The 12880-nt window shown below is 47.6% G+C and overlaps 1 protein-coding gene across 1 annotated transcript in view; it reads left to right on the top strand.

Moving 5' to 3' along the window:
• Positions 1 to 12880, top strand: part of MAP4K4 (mitogen-activated protein kinase kinase kinase kinase 4) — a gene marked incomplete at both ends in the record, with an annotated part of 175091 nt that overhangs the window by 107224 nt on the left and 54987 nt on the right. Inside the window, 3 exon segments of the mRNA XM_080711647.1 lie at positions 4965 to 5090; positions 7406 to 7516; positions 11550 to 11640. Coding sequence (XP_080567773.1) covers positions 4965 to 5090; positions 7406 to 7516; positions 11550 to 11640 — 328 coding nt within the window.

The following is a 12880-nucleotide window of genomic DNA, read 5'->3' as shown; positions in this document are numbered from 1 at the left end:
CCCGGTGTGCTCAGATGGTGAAGTGGGAGGGCTTGTCCTGTGACTCATTCACAAGCCATAGCTGCTCCTGTAAATTGCCACTGTGCAGATGTTCCCCCCACCCCCAGCAGCCCAGGGAGGCAAATGAAAACCCATCCACGAGTCAGATGCCAGCCAGAGACAAAGGCCTTCTCTGTGAGCCCAGCTCCCACTGCTGAGTCCAGAATGCTAATGGGCATCAGCTGCATTAAATCACCAGGGGGCGGGGGTGGCCAGCCACCTCACCATTGGAGAAAACCGGAGGGAGCCTTCCCTCTCTTTCCAAAAAGGCCTCCCCCTTCTCAAGCTACCCTTCTTTGTTTGTTTGTGTTTTTTAGTTTTTCATTTGTGTGTGATTGGCGGCTTCCTCAAGAAGAAAGGCCGCGAAGGGCACAGTCCTGGATGTTTACTAGACACGGGGCTAGAGAGACTGCCTCCACATACTTTTCCCACTTCAGCTTTCTTTTCCTATGTGGGATTTGTTATTGTTTTAAAATTTACCTTCTAGGCAGCCCCAAGCTGGCTTCTTGTATCATCCCTGCTAAATGAGATGTTTGTGTTTGAGGGTGTTGTTGTTGTTGTTGTTGTTGTTGTTGGTGGTGGTGGTGGTGGTGGTGGTGGTGGTGTGTGTGTGTGTTTGTAGCACTGGAATGAGAATACCAAACTATTTTTTTTTTAACTAATGACCAAAAGGAGATTGGGACTCAGAAGTCATTCATGACTACTCCGCTCAACATAAAATGGCGCATAATAAGCATTAGTCATAATTAGGATTCTGGTTGTAGTTGGCACAAAGCCCTTGGCAGATTCCGCATTTCAGTTGCTTTTCCTCCAAGGGTGGGCATTTGTAATTAGACAGTAAATGACAATTAGTGGTGCTAAGTGGGTTTTTATTTTATAAGATGGGTAATAGTCATCTATTTTAAAACCATAAAAGAGAGAGGATGTCCAAAGTGTGTATACACTTCAGCCTAAAACAGTGAATTTGAGAGGTGAGTAGGATTTCTTCTCAGTAGCTTTTGCAGTTCAGTCGCATGTGCTTCAGAAGTCCACTGACTACTCGAGACCTGGAAAATACTTTGGCAAGAGACGGCCATATGATCACTGTATTTCTAGTTGATGGTTGGATGGTTCCCTCATACAAGAAAAGCTGCTGCCAAACTTGATTGAATTTAGGTTGTGTGTGTGTGTGAGTGAGGGGGGGGGGATACTGGGGATGGAATCCAGGAACATTCTACCTCCGAGCTCCACCCCCAGCCCTTTTTTTTTTTTAATTGAAACAGGGTCTCACTGAGTTGCAAAGGGCCTCACTAAGTAGCTGAGGCTGTCCACGAACCCGGATCCTCCCATCTCAGCCTCCCAAATGCTGGGTGGGATTACAAGTATGCGCCACTCTGCCCAGCTAAGTTGTTCTTAAATTTCATGGATTCTGTGGTGCAGCAGAATTTTGAAGATGTTGCAATGTGCATTTTGTGGTGATGGTCTACTGTGGTTTTGTTACAGAAAGTAATGTGTCTCTCTCCAGAAGCATTTGGGATTCTGCAGCATATAGCATGCCATGCTAATCTGCCAACCACCCCTACCAACAGGCACATGGCACTTTTCACACCAGGGGACGGCACTCAGTTTAGGCTTTTAAGAACTTTAGAATGTGTGATTGATTTTTAACTCACTGGGTTGTGAAAAGATCAAGTGCCTAAGGAAGCTCCTCACACTTCTCGGAGTAACAAGTTAGATCCTAGGAGACACTGGTTGGTGTCAAGAAAAGCAAAAATACGTTGAAGGTAGTTGAAGTACGTCGTGGTCCTTAAGTATTGTTCAAAAGCTTCTCATGGAGATTCGTAGGGTAGCATTTGCTTTTTGTCAAGAAGTAAAACTTCCTGGCAGAATGTGATGGGAACAGGGGCCCCGAGGATAATTAAACCAGCGTGGGGAGCGGAGGGAGGCAGGTCAGGGCTGGAGCAATAAAACGGGTCTGTGGAACCCAGTGAAATTCATACACTGCGTCAAGCGGTGGGCTGGCTGATCAGACTGAAAAACCCAAATCTGCATTTTGACTTTCCCTGTCACAGTTCAGTATCGTTCTCTTTGTTTTTGTGAAGTCGTTATGCCCCAAATACTTTTAGGTTTACTTATTTTGGGATAAAAATAGAAAATGGAGCAACCTTTAGTTCACTCTCTGAAAGACCTCACACGGTCCATGTAAGGGCAGAGGAGCTCCTTTCTACCCTGCCTGCCTCCTCCCTTCCTCCCTTCAGATTGAGCCCCCCAGCCTTTTTTTTTTTTTTTAAGTTTTTGTTTTGAAACGGCCTAAGTTGCTGAAGCTATCTGCAAACCTGGATCCTCCTAACTCAGCCTCCCAGGTTGATTCCAAGCTGCGCTGCCACACCTGCTGGCACACGACCTCTTCAATAGGGGCACTCAGGAGGGGCCTGTTCGTGGCCCTTGACATCTCCTGGCTAGTTGGGGCCTCCCCGGGGCTGTCCTGGGCTCTCAGTGCTTGGTCAGGAGTGAGCCCTGCAGAGCCTAGAGCAAGCCCAGGCCTCCTGCCAGCAGGGGTTGTCACTGCAGTCTGCTCTCAGCATTCGGCCTGAAGAATGAGAGTGTGTGGGGAAAGAGCATGAATCTGCTCTTTCCCCACACAGGTTTTTCTAGTTGGGACATGTTTCTTTGTGTCTTATATTAAAAAAAATTTTTTTTTATCCAGGCATGGTGGCCCTTGCCGGTAATCCCAGTACTTAGAAGGCTGACACTGGAGGATCACAGATTTAAGGCCAGCCTTAGCAATTCAGCAAGACTTTCCGCAAGTTAGTGAGACCCTGTTTCAAAATACAAAATGAAAAGGACCGGGGATAGAGCTGTAGCTCAGAAGTAGAATGTCTCTGAGTTGAGTCCTCAGGACCCCACACACGGCCTCACCCTCCTTGTGGTAGCACGCAGTTCTGTTGAAGGAAGGTGTTGAACAGCAGGGTGTTTTGTGTACTAGTAGCCAGTCTAAATGCTGGGTTTGTGTAGTTAGGTAGTTGTCGTGGTGCCACATTTTTTTTGTCGCTGTTTCCAATATGGCACTGTTTAAATCACAGGTTGAAATAATAGGCACGTGGTGTGGTTTCACTGTGTCAGGGTCCAGATGAGAACTATATAGACTGCACTTTCGGCCAGGTGACTGCTGCCCAGTTTGGAGCCATCGCCTGTCAGTTAAAGCTGAGTACCTGTGGCACACGCTCCAATACTCTGTACCAGGTGGGAGAGGGTGGGATGGAGCTCAGTGGCAGAGCACTTGCCTCGCCTGCGCAAAGCTCTGGGTTCCGTCCTCGGCCCTGTAAGAAAGAACGGACAAAGTATAAAAAATATACAAAACCAAGAGAGCCACGGCCTTGTGAATTGCCTCCTTAGGGTGATGGCATGCCTCGTCTCCATTTGGTTTTAAACCAGCAATGTACAACTGAAATTTGCTTTTAAAGGAGTTTTTCTGTCTGGTCTTATCATTACTATCTCATTAATGAAGTTAACTTTTCATCTTTGAATATATATTTACGAAGTAAATTTCTTCAACTCTGTAAGGCATAAGAGAGGTTCTGGAGATGCTAGGTTAAAGCAGTCGGCGTCTTCAAGGGTGTGTGTGTGTGTGTGTGTGTGTGTGTGTGCGTGCGCACACGCGCATATGTACAAACACTCTCTTTTGATCTTGGTTGCCCGCGTGCTCTCTCCCCCCCTCCCTCCCTCTGTCTCTGTCTCTCCCTCTCCCTCCCCCCCCTCCCTCTGTCTCTGTCTCTGTCTCTCTGTCTGTCTGTCTCTCTCTGTCTCTCTGTTTCTACCTTGGCAGCCCTGAGTCTCCCCTGGAGAGGGAAGGACATGACTTTACGTGGAGCACATGTGCCAGTGTAGGAACGCAAGGAAGTTTTGGGGAACCAGTCATCATTTTCTTTTGGATAAAAATGCCTGATTATATAAAGAATTCCAGAGAGCCAGGCATGGTGCACACACTTGAAAACCCAGTATTTGGGAGGCTGAGTCAGGAGGATTATGGTTTGTGGCCAGCCTCAGCTACTTAGTGAGGCCCTCTGGAATTTAGTGAGACTCTGTCTCAAAGAATAGAAAGTAGATCTGGGGTGTGAGTTGGAGGCAGACCGCCCCTGGGTTCCATCCCCAGTACTGCAAACACCAACCAAACAAAAGCACTTGAGAACTCTGGAAATCTGGTCGGTGGAGTTGTCCTGGAAAGACTTCCTGAGTTGTGCCCCCCAAGTGTGAGGTTCCCTTTCCCTGCACACCCCTCCCCTTTCTCGCTGGAGTCCTGTCTCCTCGCCCCCACGCCACCTGCACGTCATCATCCTGGCGCCTGCCCTGGCTGAGCGCGGGGGTGGGGGGTCGAGAGCCCGACTCCTTAGCCCTCGCCTGCACAGCAGTCTAGTTTTACCGTTCCAGACCTGTGCCGGCCTCGGTTTCCTGGGGCGCTCGCGTTCTGCTTTCTTATGTTGACGGTTTTTCCTTCTCTGCGCATCTTTCATAAAGCAAGTGGCTGGGGGTGGCGGCGCCGGGTGACCCGCGGTAGAGCCAGGTGTTGTTCCCGGGACCACGGACTCCCTGACCAAGCCCCTTCAGGGGTAGGCGCGCTGGTCCCGGCCTCTATCGTCCCGCGTGATTTGGGTTTACAACTGTCTTCTAGGAAGGAAACTGCCTTTCCTAGTAATTAGTTGAAACAATAGCAGCCAGCTACCTGGTTTGGGCCCCCCTCGACCAGTGTGCTGCCCTTAGACGTGGGCGAATGGCCGAGGCCACGGGCGGTGAAGGAGCCGGGTGGGCTGTGGCTCCTGCCCCGCGGACGGATGCACCGGGACCTCTGGGGCTGTGAGCTGTGGGTCCTTGGGTTAGTGCACGTGTGGGGGAAATGAAAGTCGTGCATATCACTCAAAAGCGGGGTGCTTTGTTCTTGTTCTTTTAAGGATGAAGAGGAAGAAATCAAACTGGAGATAAATATGTTGAAGAAATACTCGCATCACAGAAACATTGCGACCTACTACGGTGCTTTCATTAAGAAGAGCCCTCCAGGACACGATGACCAGCTCTGGGTACGTGGGCACCGCCGGGTGTCCTGGACTCCCGGGGACTGAGGGCTCCGACGGGGACGGGCCAGGAAGGGGCAGGGGCCGGTGGAGTGCGAGGCCTCCATGGCTCCTGCGGATCTGTTGCTGAAGAGAAACTAAAATTTATTTTGATGTCGGTTCCGCACTGCCTGGGAAGAAGTTAGCATTGTGTTTCAGAAAAAACATGGCACCTGAGCCGGGCGTGGTGGGCGCGCTCGTAACCCCAGCACTGGGAGGCGGAGGCAGGAGGATCGCTGTTCACGGCCAGCCTCAGCTACTTAATGGGGCCCTCCACAACTGAGTGAGATCCTGTTTCAAAATAAAGTACAAAAACATCAAATCGGGCAGGGATTATAGCTCGGAGATAGAATGCCCCTGTGTTCAATCCCGAACACCAGACACACACACACACACACACACACACACACCCTTACGAAACAACAACAAGAAAATGGCACCTTTAAGAAGAAATGTGAGGGTAGAAAGGAAATAAGGAAATTAGGAGCTTAAAAGTCAATTAATACTAAAGCTCAGTGCTTGCGTGTGTTTGGGAGGGGTCCTAGAAATTGGCCCGAGGGTGCTCTACCTCTGAGCTATACCCTCAGCCCTTTTTTATTTTTTATTTTGAAACAGGGTCTTGCTAAGTTGTGGAGGGCCTCACTAAGCAGATGAGGCTGGTTATGAACCTGCGATCCTCCTGTCTCAGCCTCCCACGTCCTGGGATTACAAGCCTGGGACATCATGCTGGGCTCAATAATTTTTTTTTTAACCATCTGAAAGTGAGAGATGAGTGTCAAGAAAACAAACTTTTGTCAATCACGTATTTAATAACATTAATAATAATAACACTTCATCAAAAATGATAAATTCCAGGGGGATTTCTGGAATCGAAACATTTAGCCTTATCTCCTTTCTTAACTGTATATTCAGGATAATGGCTCTGAGAGGCTGTCAGCTCTATGGCCATCACATCACTTGCACTCAGTGTATTGAATTTATAAAGCAGACAGGTAGACTAATACTTTTCCTAATGATTTTTTTAAAGGCCATTATAGAAACTATGCACAATGTGGTGGCACGTGCCTGTAATGTCAGTACTGGGGAGGTGGAGACCGGAGGCTCACAGATTTGCAGAGAGCCTCGGCAACTTTGCAAGGACCTCTGCGACTTAGATGAGGGTGGGCTGGAGGTGTAGCTCAGAGGTGGAACGCCCCTGGGTTCAATCCCTGGTATCAAACACACACACCAAAAAGAGCATGGGGGTTTATTCTTACTTTTATTGCTGAATCATTCACAGTTACGTATTTATTCATTCATTCATTCATTCATTCATTCATTCATTCATTCATTCACTGTAAGTGGTGCTGGAGATTGAACATAGGGACATTCTACCTCCAAGCTATAGATCCAGCTTATTTTTTTTTTTTTTTTTTCAGAAACAGGGTCTCGCTAGTTTACTCAGAGTCTCTAGGACATTACTAAAGCTGTCCTCTACCCTGCAATCCCCCTGTCTCCGCCTCCTAAGCATTGGGATTACAGGTGTGCGCCACTACACACCCCGTTAGTTAAAAATTGTAGAATAGTTCAATTCAGTTTACTTTCCAGCCGGGCTCGTAATCCCCGCGCTTGGGAGGTGGAGACAGGAGGATCACGCTGGTTCGAAGCCAGCCTCGCTGGCTTAAGAGACCCTGTTTCCAAATAAAAATATAAAATAGGTCTGGGAGTGTAGCTCGGAGGTAGAAGGGTTTCCAGGAACCCCAGTACCACCCAAAAAAAAAAAAAAAACCCAATTTACTTTCTAGATACTTTATAAATATAGCTGTCATCATACAATGCACATGTTTAGATATAAATAGCGCATTTAAAAACTTTTGAGATTGTGAAATAGCATTCCCCTTTTAGGTTCAGCACAGTTGATATGAAATGGTTTGAGCATCATAATGTGTGATAAATACAACTGTTTGAAGTTTAATATGAGAAAAAATATTGGGGAGTATTTGAATCCGATTTCTGATCATGGGGCAGCAATAAAGAGCAGATTGGTCCCCGTGCCGTGTGCTAAGGAGAGAGAGCATCCAGGCCCCTGCACTGGTGTGTGCCGCAGAGCACCAGCGCCCCACTCTCCTGTACGCGTGCGTGTACACGGCACTCACCTGGGAGGTGGAGCGTGCGCTCCTTACTTAGGTGCCTCCATCCTCCGACCAGGTTGGGGGGGGGGGGCTGCGGGAGCGCGCATCCTGGGGCCCCAGGCCCGGCCCCTGCCAGGGCACACGCTCACGGAGTGTCTTGTCTGCCTGCAGCTTGTGATGGAGTTCTGTGGGGCCGGGTCCATCACAGACCTCGTGAAGAACACCAAAGGAAACACGCTCAAAGAAGACTGGATCGCCTACATCTCCCGAGAAATCCTGCGGGTAAGGCCAGCCGGGCGCTGCAGTTCCCCAGCCCCAGTGTTTCTTTGCATTATAGATAATTTGCTCTATAGATAATTCTCTTCTGGACAACCAGGGCCTGTACTGCGAGACAGCTGTGCTAGTTTAAGGTGCCTCTGGCAAGTATCTAAAGAAGGTAGACTTAAACAAAATCTAATTCGTCCTTCATTCCTGGGGACTCCGTATCCATGAATCCAAAATATCTGAAAATATTGCTTTGGACTGAACATGTGCAGACTTTCCTATTGTTCTATAAGCAATATAAGAAACCACTTAAATAGCATTTCTATCGTATTAGGTGTTATAAGTAATCTAGAAAGGTTTTAAAGTATACAGGCGGGTATGTACGGGTTATCTGAAAACAAGCTGCTTTTTTTTGTGAGGGACCTGCGTATCCCCAGGTTTGGGTATACGAAGCAGGCTCGGGGTCCCGAAAACAACTCCCCTGTGGATACTTAGGGACAACTGCAGTTTCCCTCTGAATTTGTTTTCCAGGCCATCACAACATACCTAATGGCAGCTCTCCTTTAGAGTGAAAGAGAAGAGAAATAATTTCAAACTGTCGATTTCATAGGAATCGCGTATCTGCTTGTAAGTCAGTGCTAATGGTGGCGAGTGCCGGTTTTCAGAATCATTTTGCGGACCCCGGCATTAGCCGTCAGAATCCGTCACAGTGTTTAGGAAGAAAAGTTCTCATTTTCCTGTAATTTACAGCCAGGTGCAAAGCTGTCTAGTGGTCTTAGAGGAAATTTCTGAGCTGCTGTTGTAGCGACTGCTGGATGGCGTCCTTCGACAGTGACGTCATCCCACAGCGCAAGCGGCAGGGCTCTCAGGATTTCATATTGGATTTCATACGTGACTCACTAGTAGTAGGTCTCTTTCCTTTAGCCATCATGGTGTTTCTTCCTACTTTTCCCCTAAGTTACCTACTAAAATTACTTTTGTGCATTTCATGTGCCCACCATATTTTAACAATAAAGACAATGAAGTGAAAATGAAATCTAATTCGTTTGCTTTTCCCTCTAATTAAAAAAAAAACTTTCAAATAGCTGGCCATTTTATTTTTTATTTATAGGTAAAGCTACCTATTTCTATATTTAATATTCACAGAGGGCTGCAGGTTTAAAAACTGCTCTCTAGAATTGCTGGAGAGATGTTTACTTTTTAGTTTAAATGTTTTGCGGGGGCCGGGCGTGGTGGCGCATGCTTGTAATCCCCGCGCTTGGGAGGCGGAGACAGGAGGATCGCGCAGGTTTGAAGCCAGCCGCGTGCACTGGCTTAGGAGACCCTGTTTCCAAATTTTAAAAAAAAATGTAAAAAATAGGTCTGGGAGTGTAGCCCGGAGGTAGAAGGGCTTCCAGGAATCCCAGTACCACCAAAAAAAAAAATGTTTTGCGGGAGGTGGGGAGAGCCACCTTTTATAATCACAGGCACAGCTCATTCTCAGGATACCAGTGTCCCCAGTGTTTTGGGGTGTTCGTTGTGTCTTGATTCTCTCCAGTGCAGCGCTATATGTTCTTTCCAAGAAAACTGAGGCGCTGCTGAAGAAGCTGAGACGAGCGGGTCTTGGGTCAGTTCTCACGGATGTGGGCTTTCCTGCCCTTGAGTAAGGAGGTCGGAGACTCTAGTAGAAGACTCTCTTGGGCCAGCCCTTGGGACCTTTCTCTGCTCTATAGGTTTTTTGTTGCTGTTGTTCTTATTTTGTTTTTTGTTTGTTTGGTTTTTTTGTGGTACTGGGGATGGAACCCAGAGACCTTCTACCTCCGGGCTATACTCCCAGACCTGTTTTATACTTTATTTGGAAACAGGGTCTCACTAAGTTGCTGAGAGCCTCACTAAGTAGCTGAGGCTGGCTTCGACCTGCACGATCCTCCTGTCTCAGCCTCCCAAGCACGGGGATGACGAGTGTGCGCCACCACGCCCGGCTTCCATAGTTTTTTTTTTTACTGGCAGAAAAGCTGGTTTGTTCTGCTGAGCCCACTCCCATTCGCTATATCAGTCTTCTCATTTTAGTAGAAACCAGTATCTCATGCTTTGTACAGGAACCAGTATCTCATGCTTTGTACAGGTTAGCTTTCTCTAACCAACACTGAGGGACACCTTTCACTGTTACTTTCAGGAAAAAACTGTCTTCTAGTTTTGAAGCATTGGTACGTTTGCTGTAGGACAGAGGATTCACTGAATGTTCAGACTTGCCGTCTTTGCTAAGGATGCATAATTGTGGCCTCACATTTGACCATAGGAGGTAGTCACACACACACTCCCAGGTACTTCGGCAGGACAAATGTACTCGTGGTTCTAGATAAATAAAACTCAGGTCAGCATCTTCACGGAGCTGCCGGACACACCTTAAGCCGGTCCCTGACCGAAGCTACATCCTTAAGCAGTGTGGAAGACGGGGTGGGCGGACACGGGGCAGGGACGGGGATCTAGGCGTGATTTCATTTCCTCGCTCTTGGTGGGGAGTGAGACTGCATGTAGACCCCAGGGACTCAAGAAGACACGAGTATGTGTTGCTCAGATAGTCCTGCAAAAGTATACGAAAGAGTTGTGCAGGTAAAAGAACAAATTGAACTGAAGTAATAGAAATAAGAATTCTTAGCCAGGTGTGGTAATGCATATTTATAATCCCAGCACTTGGGAGGCTGAGACAGGAGAGTCCCCGGTTTGAGAATAGTCTCGGCTACTTAGGCTCCCCGCAACTTAGCAAGACCCTTTCTCAAAATACAGAGTAAAAATAGGGCCGGGGCTATAGCTCAGAGGTAGAGTGCCCCTGGTTTCAATTTTAAAAAGTTAGGAATTCTTTAAGAACGAGGGGAGTGCCGTTTCTCACCTCTCCCTCTGCTGGCCTATGTTGTACTCTTCTGATAACCAGAACACCGAGGTACCCAGTATTTTGAGGCCTTTTCCTTAATGCTGTGTGGTATAATACTGCACGCACTGTGTTGTGAAGAGTCACCCGCCATTCAGTAAGCTCTGTTTTATTTCACAGGCAGCCTAGAAATGAATTTAGAAACCTCCTGTGTTAGAAAAGTTAGTATTTTACTGTTGTATGAAATTGATAATCTTGCAAAGTAATGATAACCACACACACACACACACACACACACACACACACACACACACACACACAATAAAAGAATAGAAAAGTCAAATAAATCCTTACCTGTAATCTGTCCTTTTTGACTGACAGAGTTCAGAGTCAGTACACTGCTGTGTGTTCAGGATGCAGGCTATAGATTTGGCCTCTCCTGCTAAGGACAAAGCAAGTCAGGGTGTTCTGAGAACGATGCGTTCACTGCCGTCTGCCAGACCGTATTTGGACACAACGTGCGTTTTTGATCTACTACTTCTCATAGGAGACAAGCTCTTTGGCTTCCTTCCACATACAAGGTCATCAGAAAGTGCTATCTGCCCAGTTGGGTTTGTTTTCTTGGGAAGGAAAGATATTTTATTTCAGCACAAGGCCCTTCTGACTGCAGAATCGCGCTGCCCTTGGGGCGGATGTGGGAGGGATCAGCGCTTAGCCGTCTTCACAGAGCAGTGGGAAGGCCAGCCAGCATCCTAGAACCAGATCTTAAATCCTGTCACGCTCTTTGCTCCTCCCCAGGGATGTGTCTGGCTCCCAGATACCCCCGGGGCCACCCACTGAACGATGCATGGTTGGCGTGGGAAAGGAGCCACCCGGGACAGGAATAGCGTAAATTATAGTAGAGACACGGTGGATGGCAAACTAAACCGGCCCCAGCGCTCCGCTAGACAGAGGCCGTGCGGCTCGCTCAGGGCCCAGGCAGCTGGCTGGGATGGGGTGGCTGGGCTCCTCCTGTGTGTGTGGGAATGCAGATCCCTGGGTTTGCGGAAGAGGCATTTTATGCTCTAAGTTCACAAACACTTACGCTCTAAATACGAGTTCGTGAGCACTGTTGACCACGTGTGCGCCGTCGTACAAGCTGTGCTCCTGGCTGTTTCCTACGGGAGCAGAGAACTAGAATTCAGACCTGTGTGTCTTCTCCAGGGACTGGCCCACCTGCACGTCCACCATGTGATTCACCGGGACATCAAGGGTCAGAACGTGCTGCTGACGGAGAACGCGGAGGTGAAGCTCGGTACGTGAGAAAGTTGGAGCCGGGCCCCGTGCCGCCAAGCTCCAGGCTTGCTCCTCTCACCCCACCCACCACTGTTACCTACACAGCCTGGCTTTTAAATCAGGACACGCCACTCTTCTGCTTCACGAGCCTTAGTGGCTTCCTGTTTTACTTTGGACAAAACACACATTTCTTTCCCTGGCCCATAAAGAGCCTCAGAGGACCCAGGGCCTTTGCAAATGCTGTTTCCCCACTGGAAACACTTGACCTCAGTTTTTGTTTGTTTGTTTGTTTGTTTTTACATTACTGAGGGAGAAACCCAGAGGCATTCTCCCTCTGAGCTACACCCCCAGCCCTGTTTTTATTTTTATTTTTTATTTTTTTGCAGTACTAGGGATGGGACCCAGGGTCATTTTGCCTTTGAGCTACACCCCCAGCCTTATTTTTTATTTTGAAACAGGGTCTCACGGAGTTGCAAAGAGCCTCACTAAGTAGCTGAGGCAAACCTGCAGTCCTCCTGTCTCAGCCTCCCAAGTACTGGGATAACAAGTGTGCATCTCCATGCCTGACTTGATCTCAGTTGATTTTTTTTTAAGGGGTTCTTTTTTGGGGGGGGGGGTCACTTTTGGAACCGGGGATCAAACCCAGAGCACCACACCTGCAAAACAGGTGCTTTGCACCTGAGCTTCATCCCGGCCCCATTGACCTCAGGTTTTAAGTTATATTTTTTCCACCTCATCTGTACAAGCCTTTTCTGACCCTCTGTTCTGGCTTGGGCTTTGTTTCTTATTTCTCTCCCAGTACTGTTTATAATTAATAATTATATGGTTTCTTTCTTGTGTTCCCTGGGAATGCAGAACCTAGAATTGTTTTATCTAGAACTTAGTGCATTGCCTTCAGTGTATAGTAGATGTTTGATAAATTTCTGCATGGATAGATAATTTCTGTTCCCTTAGCTAGACCTAAACTTTTTTCATTTTATTTTTGTATAATGGTTCTTTCAGGTTTTTGTTTTGTCTTGATACTGGGGATCGAATCAGGGGCCTTCTACCTCCAAGCTATACCTCTACCCCTATTTTATTTATATTTTAATTGTTTATCTTTCGCTTTTTTTTTTTATTCTGAAACAGGGTCTCACTAGGTTGTTGAGAGTCTCACTGCTTGCTGAGGCTGTCCTCAGTCGAACCTGTGACCCTCAGGTCTCAGTCTCCCAAGTACTGGGATTACGAGAGCCCACCACCCACCTGGCTCTCATGTCAGG

The sequence above is a fragment of the Muscardinus avellanarius genome (assembly GCF_963383645.1).
Source record: "Muscardinus avellanarius genome assembly, chromosome: 15".
In the NCBI taxonomy this organism is placed as follows: Eukaryota; Metazoa; Chordata; class Mammalia; order Rodentia; family Gliridae; genus Muscardinus; species Muscardinus avellanarius.
The sequence above is the reverse complement of the archived record's forward strand: the minus strand, read 5'-3'. Positions and strand labels throughout refer to the sequence as shown.